General features: G+C 38.8%; 1 protein-coding gene across 3 annotated transcripts in view; it reads left to right on the top strand.

Annotated features, from left to right (window-relative positions):
• Positions 1-21,187, top strand: part of PDE7B (phosphodiesterase 7B) — a 369,290-nt gene that overhangs the window by 302,388 nt on the left and 45,715 nt on the right. For all 3 annotated transcript variants that reach the window (XM_044924196.2, XM_025294489.3, XM_044924195.2), the window contains 5 exons: positions 10,995-11,146; positions 13,477-13,540; positions 16,208-16,303; positions 19,081-19,181; positions 20,834-20,965. In XM_044924196.2, the coding sequence (XP_044780131.1) occupies positions 10,995-11,146; positions 13,477-13,540; positions 16,208-16,303; positions 19,081-19,181; positions 20,834-20,965 (545 nt within the window). The remainder of the gene's footprint in view (positions 1-10,994; positions 11,147-13,476; positions 13,541-16,207; positions 16,304-19,080; positions 19,182-20,833; positions 20,966-21,187) is intronic.

Here is a 21,187-nt window from a genome sequence, read left to right as displayed (position 1 = left end):
CTATCTCTGGCAACCACCAATCTGTTCTCTGTATTTATGACCCAGATTAGATTCCACATATAAGAGAGATTATATGGCGTTTGTCGTTCTCTGACTGATCTTTTTTCACTTAGCATAATGCCCTCAAAGTCCATTCATGTTGTTACAAATGGTGACACCATTTATTGAAGAGACTCTTTTCCCTATTATATACCTTTAGCTCCTTTGTCATAAATTTATTGACCGTATATATGAAGGGTTTATTTCTGAGCTCTCTATTCTATTCCACAGATCTATTTGTCTGTTTTCATGCCAATATCATACTATGCAATTACTATAGCTTTGTAAAATAGTTTAAAATCAGCCAGTGTGATGCCTCCAGATTGGTTCTTCTTTGTCAAGGTTGTTTTGGTTATCTAGGTTCTTTTGTGGTACCATGAAAATGTTTGGATTATTTGCTCTATTTCCATGGAGGATGTCACTGGAATTTTAATAGGAATTGCATTGAACCTGTAGGATATTTTGGGTAGAATTTTTTACAATATTAATTCTTCTAATTGATGAGCACAGAATATCCTTCCATTTATTTGTCTTCAATTTTTTTTATTAATGTCTTATAGTTTTTAGTATACAGATCTTTCACCTCCTTGGTTAAATTTATTCCTCAGCATTTTATTCTTTTTAATGTAATTGTATCTGGGATCATTTTCTTAATTTCTCATTCTGATAGTTTGTTATTAGTGTATAGACAGGCAACAGATCTTTGTGTATTCATTTTTTATCTGACAACTTCACTAATATAAATTATTCAAAGGGTTTTTTGATGGAGTCTTTAGGGCTTTCTATATATATCATGTATCAATATCATAATATTGTTGTTATATTTTAAAGATTTCTTGGCATCTGGTTCTTTTATGAAGAAATGGAGACTTTAATGTCTAGAGATACTAATCTATGAAAGTTGAGATTTGACTAAAGTCATTACAGCCCAGTCTGAATTATAAATTATGAAATTTGCTGTGTATGTGTGTTCAGTCGCTCAGTCATGTCTGTCTCTTTGTGACTTCATGGACAGTAGCCCACCAGGCTCCTCTGCCCATGAAATTTTCCAGGCAAGAACACTGGAGCAGGTTGCCATTTCCTACTCCAGGGGATCTTCCAAACCCAGGGACTCACCCCACATCTCTTCCATCTCCTGCATTGACAGGCGGGCTCTTTACCACTAGTGCCACCTGGGAAGCCCATGAAATTTCCTAAAAGCACATGAAAATAGATTAAAGTGTTTAATACTTCAATTGTAGGTTGAAGTGAGCACTAGTCTCATTAAGCACTTTGTCAAGAAAACTAGAAGTCCACATTATACATTTTTTAAATACATTGATATTATTTTCTACATATTATCTCTTTACTAGTTTTTTTTCATTAGTCTACTTAAAAATTTTATCTATAGGGCAACTGCACCTTAGCATAGGTTGTTTCAGCCTTAAAACCCTCATGAATGTTTTCAAGAAAATTACTGTCCTGGATAACTCTACTAACCTTCCAACTTTGCAGGAATCCAGAATCCTAAAATGCTGAGAATTGGCTATATAAAAGAAGTGTTATACTGTAAACCTGCTATTTGTGTTTCAGGACTCCTAAAATCACACTAATTAGCTTTTTTCATCTTTTTTAAAACCACATATTTCAAACTAGAATTTCAACCTGATTTCTCCAAGGCTCATCATTCTTGAGCTCAGAACTAGAGCACAGATACAGCAAAATTATTTAATTCCATCATCATATATTTAACACCTATATGCTGCAGGATAATGTGAAATTTCAAAGAAAACTACCAGGAATCTGGCCTCTGAGACCTTACCGTCTAGTAAGAAAGTCAAATGTGTAAATGAGAGTAAATTTGCTATCACACAGGGCACAGTGTTCTAGTGGAGCTCAGTCACAGGAATGGCAGCGGCAGGAGCGCCTGGTCTCTGGAACTGCATGTGGGGGGTTTAGAAGATGATTTCAAAAGCTAGTGTATAAATGTAAGTTTTAGGATCTTACACTTTACAAATCAGCTTGTTATTTTAAATGGCACTTGATAATGATGTTTCTATAAACTAATTGAAAGAATGGATTCAAATTACAACAACAAACTTTGTATGGGGCTTCCATTATTAGCAAGATTATACACTAGATACAAGGAGTTACAACATTTGATAAGATGGTTTCTAACCTTGAGGAGTAATAAGTTTATACCAATATCTCTTTAGTACAAGATATATTAAAATTCTGTAAGAGAAGAATATGAAAAGTATTTGAATAGCCACTAACTCAGCAAGGAATTTCATTATAATTATTATAACATAGTGATTATATAATTATATAATAATTATCAGATCAGATCAGATCAGTCGCTCAGTCGTGTCCGACCCTTCGAGACCCCATGAATCGCAGCATGCCAGGCCTCCCTGTCCATCACCAACTCCCAGAGTTCACTCAGACTCACGTCCATCGAGTCAATGATGCCATCCAGGCATCTCATCCTCTGTCGTCCCTTCTCCTCCTGCCCCCAATCCCTCTCAGCATCAGAGTCTTTCCCAATGAGTCAACTCCTCACATGAGGTGGCCAAAGTACTGGAGTTTCAGCTTTAGCATCATTCCGTCCAAAGAAATCCCAGGGCTGATCTCCTTCAGAATGGACTGGTTGGATCTCCTCGCGGTCCAAGGGACTCTCAAGAGTCTTCTCCAACACCACCGTTCAAAAGCATCAATTCTTCGGCGCTCAGCCTTCTTCACAGTCCAACTCTCACATCCATACATGACCACAGGAAAAACCATAGCCTTGACTAGACGAACCTTTGTTGGCAAAGTAATGTCTCTGCTTTTGAATATGCTATCTAGGTTGGTCATAACTTTCCTTCCAAGGAGCAAGCGTCTTTTAATTTCATGGCTGCAGTCACCATCTGTAGTGATTTTGGAGCCCAGAAAAATAAAGTCTGACACTGTTTCCACTGTTTCCCCATCTATTTCCCATGAAGTAGTGGGACCGGATGCCATGATCTTCGTTTTCTGAATGTTGAGCTTTAAGCCAAATTTTTCACTCTCTGCTTTCACTTTCATCAAGAGGCTTTTTAGTTCCTCTTCACTTTCTGCCATAAGGGTGGTGTCATCTGCATATCTGAGTTTACTGATATTTCTCCCGGCAATCTTGATTCCAGCTTGTGTTTCTTCCAGTCCAGCGTTTCTCATGATGTACTCTGCATAGAAGTTAAATAAACAGGGTGACAATATACAGCCTTGACGAACTCCTTTTCCTATTTGGAACCAGTCTGTTGTTCCATGTCCAGTTCTAACTGTTGCTTCCTGACCTGCATACAAATTTTTCAAGAGGCAGATCACGTGTTCTGGTATTCCCATCTCTTTCAGAATTGTCCACAGTTTATTGTGATCCACACAGTCAAAGGCTTTGGCATAGTCAATAAAGCAGAAATAGATGTTTTTCTGGAACTCTCTTGCTTTTTCCATGATCCAGAGGATGTTGGCAATTTGATCTCTGGTTCCTCTGCCTTTTCTAAAACCAGCTTGAACATCAGGAAGTTCACGGTTCACATATTGCTGAAGCCTGGCTTGAAGAATTTTGAGCATTATTTTACTAGCGTGTGAGATGAGTGCAATTGTGCAGGAGCATTCTTTGGCATTGCCTTTCTTTGGGATTGGAATGAAAACTGACCTTTTCCAGTCCTGTGGCCACTGCTGAGTTTTCCAAAGTTGCTGGCATATTGAGTGCAGCACTTTCACAGCATCATCTTTCAGGATTTGGAATAGCTCAACTGGAATTCTATCACCTCCATTAGCTTTGTTCGTAGTGATGCTTTCTAAGGCCCACTTGACTTCACATTCTAGGATGTCTGGCTCTAGGTCAGTGATCACACCATCGTGATTATCTGGGTCAGGAAGATCTTTTTTGTACAGTTCTTCTGTGTATTCTTGCCATCCTTTCTTAATATCTTCTGCTTCTGTTAGATCCATACCATTTCTGTCCTTTATCGAGCTCATCTTTGCATGAAATGTTCCTTTGGTATCTCTGATTTTCTTGAAGAGATCCCTAGTCTTTCCCATTCTGTTGTTTTCCTCTATTTCTTTGCATTGATCGCTGAAGAAGGCTTTCTTATCTCTTCTTGCTATTCTTTGGAACTCTGCATTCAGATGTTTATATCTTTCCTTTTCTCCTTTTTCACTTCTCTTCTTTTCACAGCTATTTGTAAGGCCTCCTCAGACAGCCATTTTGCTTTTTTGCATTTCTTTTCTTTGGGAATAGTCTTGATCCCTGTCTCCTGTACAATGTCACGAACCTCATTCCATAGTTCATCAGGCACTCTATCTATCAGATCTAGGCCCTTAAATCTATTTCTCACTTATTAGTACAATAATTATCAGATTATGTAATTTATTAATAATATTATTTTAAATATTCAGTAGAATTAGTGCTCTGAAAGTATTGATGTTAAATTTATGAAGTCAAGTCTCCATGTTTGCTAGAAGCAAGTTCCCACTTAAACATAAAGCATTCTTTGTTCTCAGAACCACCTGAGCTACCTCTGTACCAATTACTAATTATTCAAATTCTGGAAATATTGGATTGGCCAAAAAGGTCGTTCAAGTTTTTCTGTAAGATGGTGTGGAAAACCCAAATGGGCTTTTTAAACTTAATAGTAGATACAGACATTGTTGGAGGAACTATGTGTACAGTTGACAGAAACACCCTCATCATATAGGTGAACTTACAGCTTTTCTTTAACCCCAGATATTATTTCTAGGTTTAAGATTTCTCCTAGTACCAAAATGTATCAGCCCCTGTAAAGAGAAGATGCCATAGAGAAAGTACTCAAAATGAAAATAATTTTTATTAACATTTTTTGCACTTAAGCCAATCCCAGCTTGTGAAATTTGAAAATTACCATATAAGCAGTGCCAATATAAACTTCATAACCCTAAAATTAGTGTCTAAATAGTGCAGAAATGTGTTAATATGTACAATTTGTGAAATTTGTAAGAGAACAAGCAAGCAGAAAACGACTTTCACAGTCAGAGTCAATGCGTACATAGATGAGGCAGTGAGGCCTTCTGGAGCAATGTTTTGTAACTTCCAAATGAGAATATGGGGACCCATAGCCCTTTAAACTACAAAATCCAAACAGAAAGCACCATTAGGATAGCTGTGAATGCCTTTAAATCAAGTTTTTTAATTCTATAAAAGTATTAAATAAACCCAGTATTTTATTATTACACACTTTGTTAAGATTCTTTAAAATTTTGCAAGCTGATTTTAACTGAAAGTGTTGTGTCCAACTCCTTGCGACCCCATGGACTGTAGCCTGCCAGGCTCCTCTGTCCATGGGGATTCTTCAGGCAAGAATCCTGGAGTGGGTTGCTGTTCCCTTCTCCAAGGTATCTTCTCAACCTAGGGATCCTAGGTTGTCCTGCACTGCAGGCAGATTCTCTACCTACCATCTGAGCCACCAGGGAAGCCTGATTTTAATGAAGCTATCTTCCAAATTTAGCTTAGCCAATCATTTAAATTTCTGTCCAGAAATGCCTATCACTGTACTCCTAATAATCAAAACAAAAATATGCTACTCACTGAAAGTCCTTTTGGAAACAAATGTGTCAGGGCTTATTTAATAACAGTATAACACATATCAACGCTTCCAAAGCCAATGCCTAGGATTATTATACAGCATGGTGATTTATTCATAGGTTGTTCTTTATATGAATTTTTTCTCCCTACTATACCTTCAGTTTATATCCTAGTTTTTTATTCTATTATCTCACAGCACAAAGTGCTCCCTAAATGACAGTTGATAAATAAGTTATTAACATTATTTTAAAATAAATTTATTTTCTTTCATTATTGAATCTCTTCAAGAGAGCTACCTTAAAGTTTTTTTCATTTAGCTTTATGAATGTCCTCATGTAAGAAAATGAAACGTTATCATTTTCATAAATGTTCACCCAGTATCACTTCTGAATTATTCTCTCATATATTAAAGAACAACCCAGAGAACAGTGCTATATGGATACTTATGACATGCCTTTGTATTTTAGAAAATATTGGCCACCAACAAATACTGTATCTTGGCAGATACCTACCTGCCCATCTCAGACAGTAAGTAAGAATTTGCACAAATAAAGAATACACATTAAACCAAATGATTCCAAAACTTTGACACTCTCATGATGAATGATGTTATATGCTATTAATGTATTTTTTAACCTACACACTACCATAAAAAATTAACTATGAGAAGGTTTTATGTATAGATTTATTTTAATATTTAACATTTTTCACATTATTTGAGCTTCTGCTGCAAAGATGCAAGACAGGGCCAAAACTAGGCTGGGGCAAGTGAGGCCCTTACTTCAGTTGCAAAATTTTAGAAGGTACCAAATAATTCAGTAATTAAGATATTTTATTTTTAACATAATATTTTCAAAATAAAAATCAAGAACAAAAAAATCAAAAATGAAAATAAAAATTGAAAGAGATCCACATTGTCATGTTAATAGACTATCACCATTTTGACTACAAGGGTAAAAAAATGAGAGAGTCTTGCTGTTTTCCTCTTTTCTTTAAGGCAAAAATGGCTTCTCAGCTCATAGCAACAGGAGATTAGCAATATTTTAGTCAAAATGATAATTTTGGTGACCAGAAATTATCTGTTATCACCTGTATTTACTGTATATAACAATTGTCATTATCTATGTAACAAGCTATGAATCTGCTTAAAATATCTCACATGGAAAGGTGAATGGAAGTTTACCAAGAAACAATCCATAATTTCAATTTGCTATGTTTGTGCCATATTTCCATAATCCAAGCTTAAATTGTTTGCTTCTGATTATGTTATGTAAACACAGGCATGCTATCAGCCACAAGGGAGATTTTCTTCTAGTATTTTAGAATGGGAGGATTTTCATAGACTACCAAAAAAAGGAATAGACCACCATATGGATATTTCCTTTCAGGTTTATACGTAACACAGAAATAATTAATTTCATTTATTTACCGACACACTTGATTTCATTCTATATAGTTCTATATAGAAATATCACATTTCTTTGCTCCCAAACGTGGCAAAACTCCTTGAGAGCTGAATATACTCCATGTCATTATGTCAGATTTCTCCCTTCCCATTCTTTCTCTTCTTAGACTCTTTATTATATAATAACATCAGAATTATAGGGAATTTGTGCAAATGGAACAAAGAACCTTCATAGTCGCTTTACCCAGATGCACCAGTTGTATCTTGCTTCATTTGCCTCGCTGCTTTCTTCATAATCACTTGAGAATTTGTTGTACACATCATGCCCCTTTATCCCTAAATATTTCAACATGTATTTTCTAAGAACAAGGGATTCTCCCATGTAACCACAGTTCAATTGTCAAAGTCAAGGCATTTATAGATAGGGTATTATTATCTCATATAGAAGTCCATATCCCAGTTTTACAAATTGTCCTACTAATGTCATTTATGGAATTTTTTTTTTTTTTGGTCCAGGATCCAGTTCAGAGCCGTGCATTGCATTAAGCACACTGTTATCTGTGTATCCATTATTATGAAACAATACCTGGGTTCTCTTTGTCTTTTATGAAGTTGATATTTTTTAAGGGTTTAAGCAGAGGCATATATATACCTGTGGCTGATTTGTGTTGCTGTATGGCAAAAGCCAACACAATATTGCAAATCAGTTATTCTCCAATCAATTAATTTTTTAAAAGAGTTCGGACAGATTGTTTACTTGAAGAATATGCTTCAGTTTGGGTTTTTCTGATGTTACCTCTTTTGAGGGGTGGGATGTACCTTGGGGCAGGACCACTGCACAGGTGATGTTGTGTCCTCAGTGAATTATGTCAGGCAGAGTAAGATATCGGCTTCTCCTATGACAAGTGATGCTAAAGTTGAATAGTTAGTGAAGATGGTACCTCCTATACCTTTGTCCACTAGAAAACTGTCCATGTTTTCCTTTCGGATTAATGTCACCTGTGAAAAGATACTTTGATACTATGTAATTATCCTGTTGCTTTTTAAACTTGTACTTAATTTTATTATCTATTAATGATTTTGGCCTGAATCAGTTATTACTATAAAGGTTGCTATTACTAATAACTCATTGTTTCTTCCACCTTATTGGTCAGAGCTTTCTCTTCCCTTATTTACTGATTTACTCACATCCTTACTATGGGCTGGTGGAGTCTTTTTTTTTTAGTCAGTGATCTATAATCCACTCTCCTGTTATTCATGCTGAGTTTCAAATTTTCGCATATTTGCTCAGAAAGACCCCCTTCACATTGTCTCCTCTGTCATTTTTCTACGAGCCCGTCATTTTTGAACTTTGCCTTATTTTCTGGCATTACAAGAAGTTACAGTTCGTCTTGTACTCTGCCTGCCCCAGTCTTAGGTTCACACATTGTACCAAGGTTATCTGGCTCCTTTTAGCGATAAATTCTATTTAAATAACAAAATGTGCATGCTAAATGTGCTTGTAGCTACTGGATATTGTTGCTTATAAGCACACCACAAAATGTGCTTGTTTAAGGGCACAGTTCAATGAACTTGACTGAGAGTGCTGCGCTCACAGTCTCTAGGTTAATCTCATCTGACCACTCCCAAATGTATTTCTCAAGCCCAGTCTTCTCCCCCAAGCTCTGGATTTTATATCCACTTATTTCTACTAGACATCTTCACCTGAATTTCCAATAGACGTCCAAATTCAACACGTATCAAGCTGAAATCCACCCCACACCTGTTCCATCTGCAGCCTTCCCCATCTCAGATGATGGCAGCTCCATTCCCCCAGTTATTCAGGCCAAAAACTTGAAAATACATTCAAAATGTATTCAGGATCCCCCCATGTCAACTCTCTCCATGGCTACCCCTATGGTCTAACCAGACCATCATTTCTTGCCAAGATTATTCCAGTAGCCCCGTAACAGATCTCTGCATCAAAAGTTTGCTGCTACAATCTTTTCTTAATACAGAGGCCACGGTGACCCTTTTTAAATGCTGTGTTTCCATATTACTCTTCCTCTCAAAACTTTGCAGTGGTTCCATGTTTTACTGAGAGTAGAGCCCAAGTTGTTACAATGGCTTTCAGAGTAAAATTCTCACACACACCTCCACTTTGCTCTATGAACGCATCTCTTTCTCCTCTTTTTCTCTCTCTCTACATGCCAGCATCCCAGCCTCACTCCCACTTTGGAATTAGTTGAGCTGGTCCCTCTGTAAGAAAGACTTTTCCCCAGATACCTGCTTGGTCAGCTCCTTCATGTACTCCAAGTTTTGATCAAATCATAGCCTCTAATGAGGGCAACCTTGACTATCCCAACACAGAACTCCTGATCCTTTGTCCCTTGCTTTCCTTTCTTCCCCCATTGCACATACCAGCTTCTAATCCATTTTTATAAATTACTTCTTTTTTGTTTATTGCTTATTTTCTATCTCCCTTGGCTAGAATGCAAGCTTCTTGTAGATGGGGGTCTTTGTTTTGCTCACTAGAGGACCTAGAACTGAAAGATCTCACCAAGCATCTGGAACAGTGCCTGTCCCTTAGTAACATTTAGTAACACTCAAAACATTTTTTTTGTGGCCTCATTCTACTCATTGCAGGATCTTATTTCCCCAACCAGGGATCAACCCCAGACCTTGCCAGTGAAAATGCCAAATCCCAACCACTGGACCATCAGAGAATTGCCTCAAACATTTTTTAACTAATGAACCACTTTAACTTGTACTTTGATTGATAAACAGAAATGAGTGAGAACCTATGAGTAGAACTGAGCCCACATTTAATATTGATGTGCGCCTAAGCTCCCAACTTCAGTTTACTGCTCTTATCTCCTTATGGTCTTATTTACATCTCCCCACACATGAAATCTAAAACCAATTGAAAAAAAAAAAAGAATTTTAATCAGGTGGCATTTCCAAAAAGCAGTGGGTGTTGTGTGCCCTGAGTTAAGTCTTTGCATGCATAATAAACCCAAGTAACTTTCTGATTTTGGTCATTCCCTGACCTTGGGGAGAGCCACATTGTAAAAGGGTCATTTTCCATCTATTCCTCTCTTCCAATATCCACTGTGAATTTGAGTTCTATAGAGGAAAAGGGGACATGGGAAGAGGCATGAGAGGAACCAAAATTTCTTTATGTATGAACTGTATGTTTTCCTACTAGGACCATTCAGTTGACTCCAGATCTAAATTTGGCAGCAGACATCACTCATGTGGCTGAGTGATTCATTGAATTTCATCTGAGATGAAACCTACCTTGACAGACATTCAAATAATGTGCTTGGGGTATTTCTGGACAGTCAACAGTCAAGTTTTAAAAGGCACATGTGACAGAAGTATTAAAATATCTCTACTGACAGGATCAGATTTTTATGGCCACCAGTGAAAGAGAATATACTCTATCAGAAAATAAACACCCTTTTTGCTTCATGTCATGAGAATCTAGGTCACTCTTTTGCTGAGAGTTTTAATTCCTTTGCTGCTATGTTCCTGGGACATTAGGAAACCTTTCCTCGTGTCCAAGCTAGTGTATTCTCAACTCTTCTAATTCAGGTGAAGGATTTCATCAGACTACAGAGCTTGTAGGATGAGAACCTATTCTAAATTCTGGAACCTCCATTCCAGTATAGAAGAATAAAAAAGCATAACTGTTCTTTAAATGCATACAGAAGTGTGTAAATTTACTAAGTTTACTAACGTTGTTAATAAGAAAATGAGGTTTTTAATTCACATTCATGTCTTCCAAAATTAGTCAGAAATATCTCCTTTTAATGAATGTAACATATCAGAAATATCCTTCTTGTTCTAGAAGAATTTCAAATGCAGAGTTACATGGTCTCTATTTAAGAAAGCGTTGAGAGCATCTCTTGGGATTCTCTCCTTTATAATGCACTCTATTTTTACAGAGTGGAGAAAATGGGGCTTTTTAAATGTATAACTTCGGAATTTGATTGCTTTCCACAGATACAACACACTCAGGGGAAATTGGCACCAAGAAAAAGGTGAAAAGACTGTTAAGCTTTCAGAGATACTTCCATGCATCAAGGCTGCTTCGTGGAATCATACCGCAAGCCCCTCTCCACCTGTTGGATGAAGACTACCTTGGACAAGCAAGGGTGAGCTAGTTACCCCTCGGTCGCTTCATACCAGCCCAGTGGCTGAGAGGGTGTGCCTCCCCCCACCCTCCCACCTCCCCTACCTCCACTGGTAGCACCTCACTTTAAGTCCTACTTCGGGGCCCTGAGGAGCTCTGTGCCTCTCAACACTTACTCAACACATCTGGGCTTTTCCCTTATATATTAATATAAAGTGAGGTTAATAGAAGCACTCTCCTCATAGGGGTGGCACAAAGACTAAATAAAGTAAAGCATGTTTATGTGCTTAATAGACTCATATCTAGCACATGCTAGCTATTTTTATTTTTATAAATGTGCAAAACATTTTTGCACAACACTTAGAAAAACAAGGGTTTCCCTTGTAGCTCAGTTGGTAAAGAATCTGCCTGCAGTGCAGGAGACCTGGTTTCGATCCCTGGGTTGGGAAAATTTCCTGGAGAAGGAAATGGCAACCCACTCCAGTATCCTTGTCTGGAAAAATCTCATAGACAGAGAAGCCTGGTGGGCTGCAGTCCATGGGGTCTTTGCAATCCACTCTGGTGGCTCAGAGTGTAAAGAATCTGCCTGCAAGGCAGGAGCCAGGAAAGAATAGTGAAGTGGGTAGCCATTCCCTTCTCCAGGAGATCTTTCTTACCCAAGGATCAAACCCAAGGCTCCTGCCTTGCAGGCAGCTTCTTTACTCTCTGAGCCACCAGAGAAGCTCCAGAAGGAGAGCAAAGCTAAGCTCCCAGCACTGGAGCATCTGACAGCGTTCTCATGGATGCCACGCCTCTCAGCAGCCATCTCCCAAGAAAGACGACACTGAGATGTAGGAAGAACCAACAGGCTGGAAATCGGGATATCAGAGATCAAATTTTAGCTCTGCCTTTAGAATTGGGTTACCTGTATTAAAAGAGCACTTAAACTGGACTTCACCCAAAACCTACTGTCCCTTTATTTCCTGATGCTGTTGTGAAGTCTTTGTGTGCCATTATGAGGCCTTTGGATTTTATCATAAGACACAGGGAGACCACTCAACGGGAGGTGGGGAAAGAGCTGGTCCTTAGCGGAAGCAGAGCCCATGAGAAGAAAGGAAGGCAGCCACTGGAGCCACAGTGAGGGAAGAGTCAGCGACTGCAACTCTGACACCATCTAACTCTAAGCAGGAGGTATTGCTCAAAAGAAAGGTGGGCCAGTGGCTAAGACTCTGTGCTCCCAAAGCAAGGGGCATGGGTTTGATCCCTGATCAGGGAACTATTAATAAGATCCCAAATGCTGCACAGCACAAAGAAAAAAAAGACATAACCAAAGGTTTGAAAACAGGGACTGAATCAGATATTTGTACACCTACACTCATAGCAACATTATTCACAAGACCCAAAAGGAGGAAACAACCCATATGTGTGCCAGGAAATGAATGGATAAACGAAGCGTGGTATAATTCATACAATGGAAGATTATTCAGTAGGACAATAAGTCTGAATTGGACGATAGGTCTTTAAATTACCCAATATTTTCAATTGCCCACGCTTCAGTTTCCTGTCTGTAACAGTGGTTAATTTCACATTTAGTCCACACTGAGCAGAGTAATATGCTCATCAATCATCTGGATTTCTTTTTTTTTTTAACTTTACTGTAAACCTCCTCCCCTAAGTAGAGACTATAAAACTACAATTTTAACAATTTTACAATTTTAAAATTTTAACTACAATTTTGGCTGTTAAAATTGTATCTATCTTGTGTGCTATACTATGTACATGCACTGCTCTAAGCTCTTTACATATATTGCCTTATTTAATCTTCACAACAGCCCTCCAAAGCAATAGTATTATCAGCTATAGTTTTCTTTTTTTAATTTTTTTTCTTTTTAGATAATTGCTTTACAGCATTGTGTTGGTTTCTGCCAAACATCAACATGAATCAGCCATAGGTATAATGGGTGATGGTCCCTCCCACTTACACCTCCCTCCCACCTCCCTTCCCATCCCCCCACTCTAGGGGTTTGAGTTCCCTGAATCATACAGCAAATTACCATTGGCTATCTATTTTGCATATGGTAATGTATTAGAAAACTGAAGTACAGAGAGGCTAAGCAATTTACCCACGGTACCACAGCCAGTAAGACATGCGGCTGTCATGGGATGTGGCAGTCTGATTCCGGAACCTGTCCCTTCAACACTGTGATTATTAGGGAGTGGAGTAAGATTTGTTTTACTACAAACCAGTTGTACATAGATAGTAGTAGGCTACTATTTTCAACTGTTTAATTCTTTAATTCACTGTGTCTCAAAGTAAATGTTTGGGTCTCCAATATGATTCATCTGAGTGGTGTTTTTTGTTTGCCTTTTCAGCACATGCTCTCCAAAGTGGGAATGTGGGACTTTGACATTTTCTTGTTTGATCGCTTGACAAACGGTAAGTCACCCAAAAGAATTTTCACTAAAATACACACCGTAAAATGGGATTAATTTTGTGAAAAACAAAATTTATTTTTAAACACTGTTATTCTTTATTTCTTTCTTTTCCCACGTTCATAAATCTACAGCCATTCTAGAAGAGCCAGGGCAAAGGGAAATTCGTTCAGATGAAGAATAAGGGTTGAATTTGGACTTCAAATCTTAATACAATTTCCTTCTGGTCTTGATGACTCCAAAAGCATTTAAAAAGCACAAATTAGATCTTTCTTTGCGTAATACTTCAGCCACATGTAAAAGGAGGTCATTTGTTCTTAGTTGATGAAAACTAGAAACATAAAGGCATATCTGATCCGTCCTGACTCTTACTGGAGCCAATGGTTTTGCACTTTTATTAAGTGAGTGAGTCTGCTCCATTGCAGATATTGTTCAGATATGCTTGGCATCATGAGAAGAAAATAATTGCTGAGGATAGAGTACAGAAGCTTAGATTGCAGCTGAAGGGAAAAGTAAAATTTTTATTGGCTCCACTTTTTAAATTCTTGTGCCTATAGAGGTTTCTCTTAAGAAAATAATAAGATCCTATTGTATTTTTAACTGCCCATTGAACAAATCTGATAATAGGGAATCAGTAAAAGACATCACATTTAATGCTAACCATCATCTACCATGGCCTTCCCAGGTGGTGCCAGTGGTAAAGAACCCACCTGCCAATGCAGGAGACATAAGAGACAAGGGTTTGATCCCTGGGTTGGGAAGATTCCCTGGAGGAGGACATGGCAACCCACTCCAGAATTCTTGCCTGGAGAATCCCATTGTCAGAGGATCCTGGTGTGTTACAGTCCATAGTGTTGCACAGAGTCAGACACGACTGAAGTGACTTAGCACGCACACACTCATCATATACCAGGCTTGTGTTTTAAGTCATTACAGAAGATTTCCTCACCATTCTATTCCTGACGAACAACACGTAGTAGAGAGAGATACAGCCTCAGACCCTGACCTCAGACCCTGAAACTGAGCTTTGTGTGCATGCATGCTAAGTCTCTTCAGCCGTGTCTCTTTGTGACCCTATGGACTGTAACCTTCCAGGCTCCTCTGTCCGTGAGATTCTCCAGGCAAGAATACTGGAGTGGCTTGCCATGTCCTCCTCCAGGGGATCTTCCCCACCCAGGGATGGAACCCATGTCTCCTGCATTAGCAAGCAGATTATTTACCACTAGCGCCACCTGGGGAGCCTGAAAATGAGCTTTACACTGTCAAAGCTAGACCATATAGGGATGTATCCCATAATCTTGTGTCTCACTTTGCTCAAGTCAATTGAGAAATGGGGACCAGTACATGAAATTAACCGTGAACAAAAGAATTAGTTCAATGCTCTTTATTAAAAAGAGTATAATCACAACTCACAAAAATATGAAATGAATATGTCAATGATTTTATTTAATTAAATTAGTTACAGATTCAGTAAAATGCTACAGCTAGTTCAAAGGAAAATTCAAAGAGTCATACATATGTAAGCAGTAAGAAAGGCTGAAATGAATTTGTCAATAGCTGGGAAACTGGGAGGGGAAAATCAATTGTATTTCCCTCTAATTTCATTTTCATTTACACAGACAAGAATTGTCTGCAATGATATTGGTTATCTAAAATTTTGATTCTTGTGAAATAGCTCAAAGATAATGAAAGCTATAAAAACACAGAGAATGAGATACCCTGAATCAGTGTGCTTAAGCAACGCATAGTTTTCCATTTAAGATACCAGTCCTTTTCTTAGTCCACTTCAGTCTTTCATAAACCCTGCTGCTGCTAAATCACTTCAGTCGTGTCCGACTCTGTGTGACCCCATAGACGGCAGCCCACCAGGTTCCCCAGTCCCTGGCATTCTCCAGGCAAGAACACAGGATTGGGTTGCCATTTCCTTCTCCAATGCATGAAAGTGAAAAGTGAAAGTGAAGCCACTCAGTCGTGTCCGACTCTTAGTGACCCCATGGACTGCAGCCCACCAGGCTCCTCCATCCATGGGATTTTCCAGGCAAGAGTACTGGAGTGGGGTGCCATTGCCTTCTCCGTCATAAACCCTACAATGCTTTTAAAATTCAAAGTCCTTATTCTCTAGTGAACAATATTTCTTGAATGCTTAACAATTTATTGTAGGTTCAGTTTTGCACCTCTGCTGACTTGAGTTACAAAGTATCTCATGGTCAAATCTCATCTTGAGTGATTTTCCAAAGGAAGAATAGGCAATATGGTGGCTTAGATACCCCTATATGTAAAAATCATTTGGAACCAACTTAAGACACATTTTCAGTGGCCATTAAACTGCGCATTTTTTTAAATACCCATACAAACACATACACACACACATGCACACATGTGTGTATGTACCCCTGGTACTGCTATAGGCAGATTCCTTTTAACTCTTAATGTTTTCATTGCCTGTGGTATTGGGGAAATGTCTGAGTTAATTTTTCTTGTGCAATAAGAGAAAACCTGGGACCAGATCATCATAATAATATCCTTTGTACTTGGATAATTTCATATCTAAAGAGGAAAAGAAATGATCCTATCAGAGAACTTTCATTACAGAAATTTTGGATCCTATTGTCTGTCTTGATATTTTAATAGTAATGAAAATGAATTAAAGCAGCTGACTGTTTTCCTATAGGAAACAGCCTGGTAACATTGCTGTGCCACCTTTTCAACACCCATGGACTCATTCACCACTTCAAGTTAGATATGGTGACCTTACACAGATTTTTAGGTAAGTCCTTTTTTCCACATTTCTACTCCATTTCTCATAAATAATGACAGTCTACAATACTGTTTAATGTAAAGTGGTAAGAGCCACAGCACGGTAGAAGAAGACCTCATATTAGTCTTAAATTATCCATCTTCATTTTGAAATACAGTTTATTTAAATTGTTGAAAAAATATTAGTTATGCTTAGGCTTAAAATATAAAGGCTATGTGAAGACAGGGACTTTGCTGATGGTTCAACAGTAAAGAATCTGCCTGCAATGCCAGAGACACAGATTCAATCCCTGTGTCAGGAAGATTCCCTGGAGAAGGAGATGGCAATCCACTCCAGTATTCTTGCCTGGGAAATCCCATGAACAGAGGAGCCTGGCAGGCTTACAGTCCATGGGGTCGCAAAAGAGTCGGACGGGACCTAGTAACAAAACAACCACAATGTAAAGGCAACCATCAAGAGCAGATAACTGTCAGAGAAGTTACTGGTCTGCTCATATATTAACAAAACCCAAGCAAAGTACTCCTCAAATAATGCCACTCTGGACATGAGTTGTTGAAATATTCAATAGGCTTTTTTTTTTAATGAGAAGAGAACTACCGTGTATATGGACTTCCCTGGTGGCTCAGATGGTAAAGCGTCTGTCTACAATGTGGGATACCCGGGTTCGATCCCTGGGTTTGGAAGATCCCTTGGAGAAGGAAATGGCAATCCACTCCAGTACTATTGCCTGGAAAATCCTATGGACAGAGGAGCCTGGTAGGTTATAGTCCATGGGGTCGCAGAGTCAGACATGACTGAGTGACTTAACTTTCACTTTCTCTGTGTATATAACACATTGAAGGCAGTGTTTTGGGTATGTTATTTCTAACAGTTTCAGTAACTCTGCAAGTTGGGTGATATCAATATTTGACCCATGGATAAGGAGAAGTACAAAGAAGTTTTGTTACTTGCTCAAGGTCAACAAATTGTAATTGGCAGAGCCTCCATCCAGGGCCAGGTCTGTTGGATTTGAAAGCCCACCATCTTTCCACCCAACTGCACCATCACTCTTCATCAAAAAGCAGTCCCAGCTCTCATCTGACTTTATGTATATGCTTATGTATCTTCCAGTGAATTATCCAGGGCACATTTTTTATATTTGTATTTATTTATTTATTTTAGCTGTGCTGGCTCTTTGTTGCTGCTCAGGCTTTGCTCTAGTTAGAGTGCAAGGCCTTCTCTTCTTGCAGAGCATGGGCTCCAGGGCCCATAGGCTTCAGTAGTTGCTGCACGCGGGTTCAGTAGTTGCGGCCCGCAGCCTCCAGAGCACCGGCTCAGTGGTCGTGGCTCACCGGCCTCGCTGCTCTGCTGCACGTGGGATATTCACAGACCAGAGGTCAAACCCACATCTCCTGCATTGACAGCTGACTCTTTATCACTGAGCCATCCTTGGCACATTTTTCATCACCAAATAACTGCCCTCTGCCTCTTAGCGTGTTCCTGACTTCTTTGACTTGCCACATGGCAGTGTTTTGAATTTGAAAGCTGACTTGATACATCAAGAATAAAATAATGGTGAGGATCATAACAACAGCAGCAGCCACCAGGCTTATATGGTGTTTACACATCTGGGAACTCTTCTAAGAACTTGCATATATTAACCCTTTTAATCCTTACAGTATGCCTTTGAGATCAAAGCTATTATTATCCCTACCTTATAGAGGAGGAAATGAAGGAAACTTGGTTAAGTAACTTTCCCAATATACATAAGTAATAGAGCCAGGATTTACATGTAATAGTAAGATAAACCTGCTGAATAAAATGTACATGCGCACAACAGGAATATTGGAAACCAGCCAGAGCCAGGCTCATTCCAGAAACATAAATAACCTCAAGCTAATTGTGTTCCAAGAGATTGAGTGAAGTAATCCCCATGAATGGAGACAAATAATTTCAATTTGCCTAAAGAGGGAGAATGCAGATACTTTGAGCATGTGTGTACACCAGAGTATGTGTGAAAAAGCTAGAGTCAGTGACAGAACTAAAACCAGAATCTACAGCCAAAGTCATAGGCTGGGCTGAGAGAATATGGCCACACTCGAAAATCAGGACATTCTATACACACTGAATATATTGCATCTTAGGCATTGCCTTGGTTAACAGCTGAAACCGGCAAGTGGCTTCTGTAAATTGCAAACAAAATTGCATTATGTCTCTGGTATCAAGAGCACTCTGGTCCTTCGATTGGAAGGGCATGAAAGATAATCATTTGATCTGAATAAGATAGAAATAAATCTAAGGATTCCTCAGTTGGATCAGTGAATTTCCACCTGAAGAATCCCAAGGTTTGCTCTGGTCTGTATTTGTTATTTAAGTGATAAAACTATCTTTGGATGAGAGCAGGGCTTTTCAAAAGGAAGCTTCTTTTATGGCATATTATTCATAAATGGCAGCAAACTTAATTAAACTATAATGTGAAATAAAGTTGTCCTTTTCCCACATGTTTATTTTTCCTATGAATGAGAGCCTTCATGAATGCCAAAAAGAGGTGATTTGTGAAGGTGGTGAGGAATCCCAAGGGCCTCACAAATCCTTCTAGCCTTTCTTCCCTCCTCCCTCTCCCTCTTCTCCGCTAACAACCTAGTAGAACTGCCAAGCTGGCAACCTACCTTCCTTTCTAAGGCATCCCCGTGTTGTGCATTTGGGAGTCGCCGCTATTTTTAAGCAAAATAGACTTCAACAAGTCTGAGCTCGTGTGTCCTTTGTGTTTTGTTTCTAGCTGACTGAGTTATCTGTTTACCTCCTAGTCATGGTTCAAGAAGATTACCACAGCCAAAACCCGTATCACAATGCTGTTCATGCGGCCGATGTCACCCAGGCCATGCATTGCTACCTAAAGGAGCCAAAGGTAAGGCAAGCCCACTGGCCCCCCAGCCATCTGGAAATGCCAGGTAAACTGCCTGCGGGGCCCCAGATCGCCCGACATAACAGCAACTGGGTTATGAGTCATTTATAGCATGAATACAAATTGCTTATATAAAGGGTTCATGGACTTCTCTGGCTATCCAGTGGTTAGGATTTTGCCTTCCAAAGCAGAGAGTTCAGGTTTGATCCCTGGGCGGGGAACTAAGCTTCCACACACCTCGAGGCCAAAAGAAATCAAAACATAAAACAGAAGCAATATTGTAATAAATTCAATAAAGACTTTTTTAAAAAGTGGTTGACATCAAAAAAATCTTTTAAAGAAAAATTTTAAAAAGGTTTCAGTATCAGCTCTGAAATCATGAAAGTAAGAAAGAAAGAAAGTATAATAGTCATGAAAGAAAGTAAATTTTCTTTATAATTTATATATTTGCAAGGCTGCATTAGGACAAAAACAACCCTCTCTATGACAGTTTGCATCTTAGATATCTTCAACAATCCAAAAAGTTAGGTGCTTTTGCCTTGATACTATGCCACACATAGTACCAGCACTGAATTTTTCTAGGAAAAGTCTCCCAGCTCGTGTTTTTTGATCAGCAAGTAGAATTAAAACTCCTCAAGACCCAAGTTCCACTTCCTACTGAGGCAAGTAGACATCCCGATTCCAGCCCAAGAGAACCTGTGTACATCAAAGACATCTGAAAAGTATACCCAGATGCAATGTATTAATCAAAAACTTTAAACATGATGATAATGCTGGTTACTCCAAACCTAAACATTTCTTAGCCATATAAAACCTAGCTGGTATAACATATCGGATGAGTTTTGTTAGGGTTTTTGGAAAATGATACCTCAGTCCAAGACACTGTTTAGTTCAATCAGTTTTAACATCAACCACTAAATATACAGACATTCCCAAGACAAAACTGGGTATGCCTCATCCTTATTAAATATCCCAAAGAACTTAAAGGTTTTTTTTATTTAATCCTTAAGTAATTTGAAAATTGTAATATATCACAGTTGTCTACTTAAAGTTAGTGCTAGATTCCCATTTTTCTGCTTGTTTCCTTAGCTAACAAAAAAAAAAAAAAAAATGACAGCTTCTCACACATTGCCTCACTCTATTACACATTGGAGAAATAAGCAAATTTTGCAATTCAATCCACTATTGATTTCATATTCAAAGAAGTGGCAATGATATATTGGCTGAATGATATACTAAAGTGATTTTTTTAATGTGCCCATCACTTTGGCTTCAACTTTTTCCTTCACTTACAGCTTTCCTGGGAGCAAGGCTGACTTTAGACTCTGCCTGTCCCCTCCCACCATAGAGAGCAGTGTTGCCAACAGTCAATGCTATTACGACAGCAAAACACGACAAGAGTAGCTGCAGGAAGAGGAGGCCACCTGGACGAGCTACATAATTTGAGTTGCTGAGTTATTTTCCTCCCAGTTCTTTCTTCTTTCCTGAAATTTCATGGGGCTGTTACCTTACTGACAGCTTCAGAAGGTTAAGGTCTGAATGACGGGCCCGAACGATACTAATACGATGATTCATTCCATGTGATTTAGCCAAAACAAAGGCTAGCCTATTTTGGGAAACACACCAATCAATGTCCCAACTCCATTTTTTAACAGCTCGCCAGCTTCCTCACGCCTCTGGATATCATGCTTGGACTGCTGGCCGCAGCAGCCCACGATGTTGACCACCCAGGGGTGAACCAGCCATTTCTGATCAAAACGAACCACCACCTCGCCAATCTATATCAGGTAAGGAAGGCAACAAGATTCATTATGGTGAACTGGTTTAGGCCCAGTACTGGAGCCTGAATCTCACTCTTGGAAATAGCCTTCATTCAGGGTCAGCCTTAGTGATGACCACAGCCAAACAGCACGGATTTGAAATAGGTTCAGAATATCCCCCAGGGAAGATAAAATTAGTTTGCAAGGATATCCAAGGAATTCAGTTTGCTCCAAAGCAGGTTTGAAATT

The sequence above is a fragment of the Bubalus bubalis genome, chromosome 10 (genome assembly GCF_019923935.1).
Source record: "Bubalus bubalis isolate 160015118507 breed Murrah chromosome 10, NDDB_SH_1, whole genome shotgun sequence".
Taxonomy (NCBI): domain Eukaryota; kingdom Metazoa; phylum Chordata; class Mammalia; order Artiodactyla; family Bovidae; genus Bubalus; species Bubalus bubalis.
Note: the sequence above shows the minus strand (reverse complement) of the source record. Positions and strands in the feature narration are given on the sequence as shown.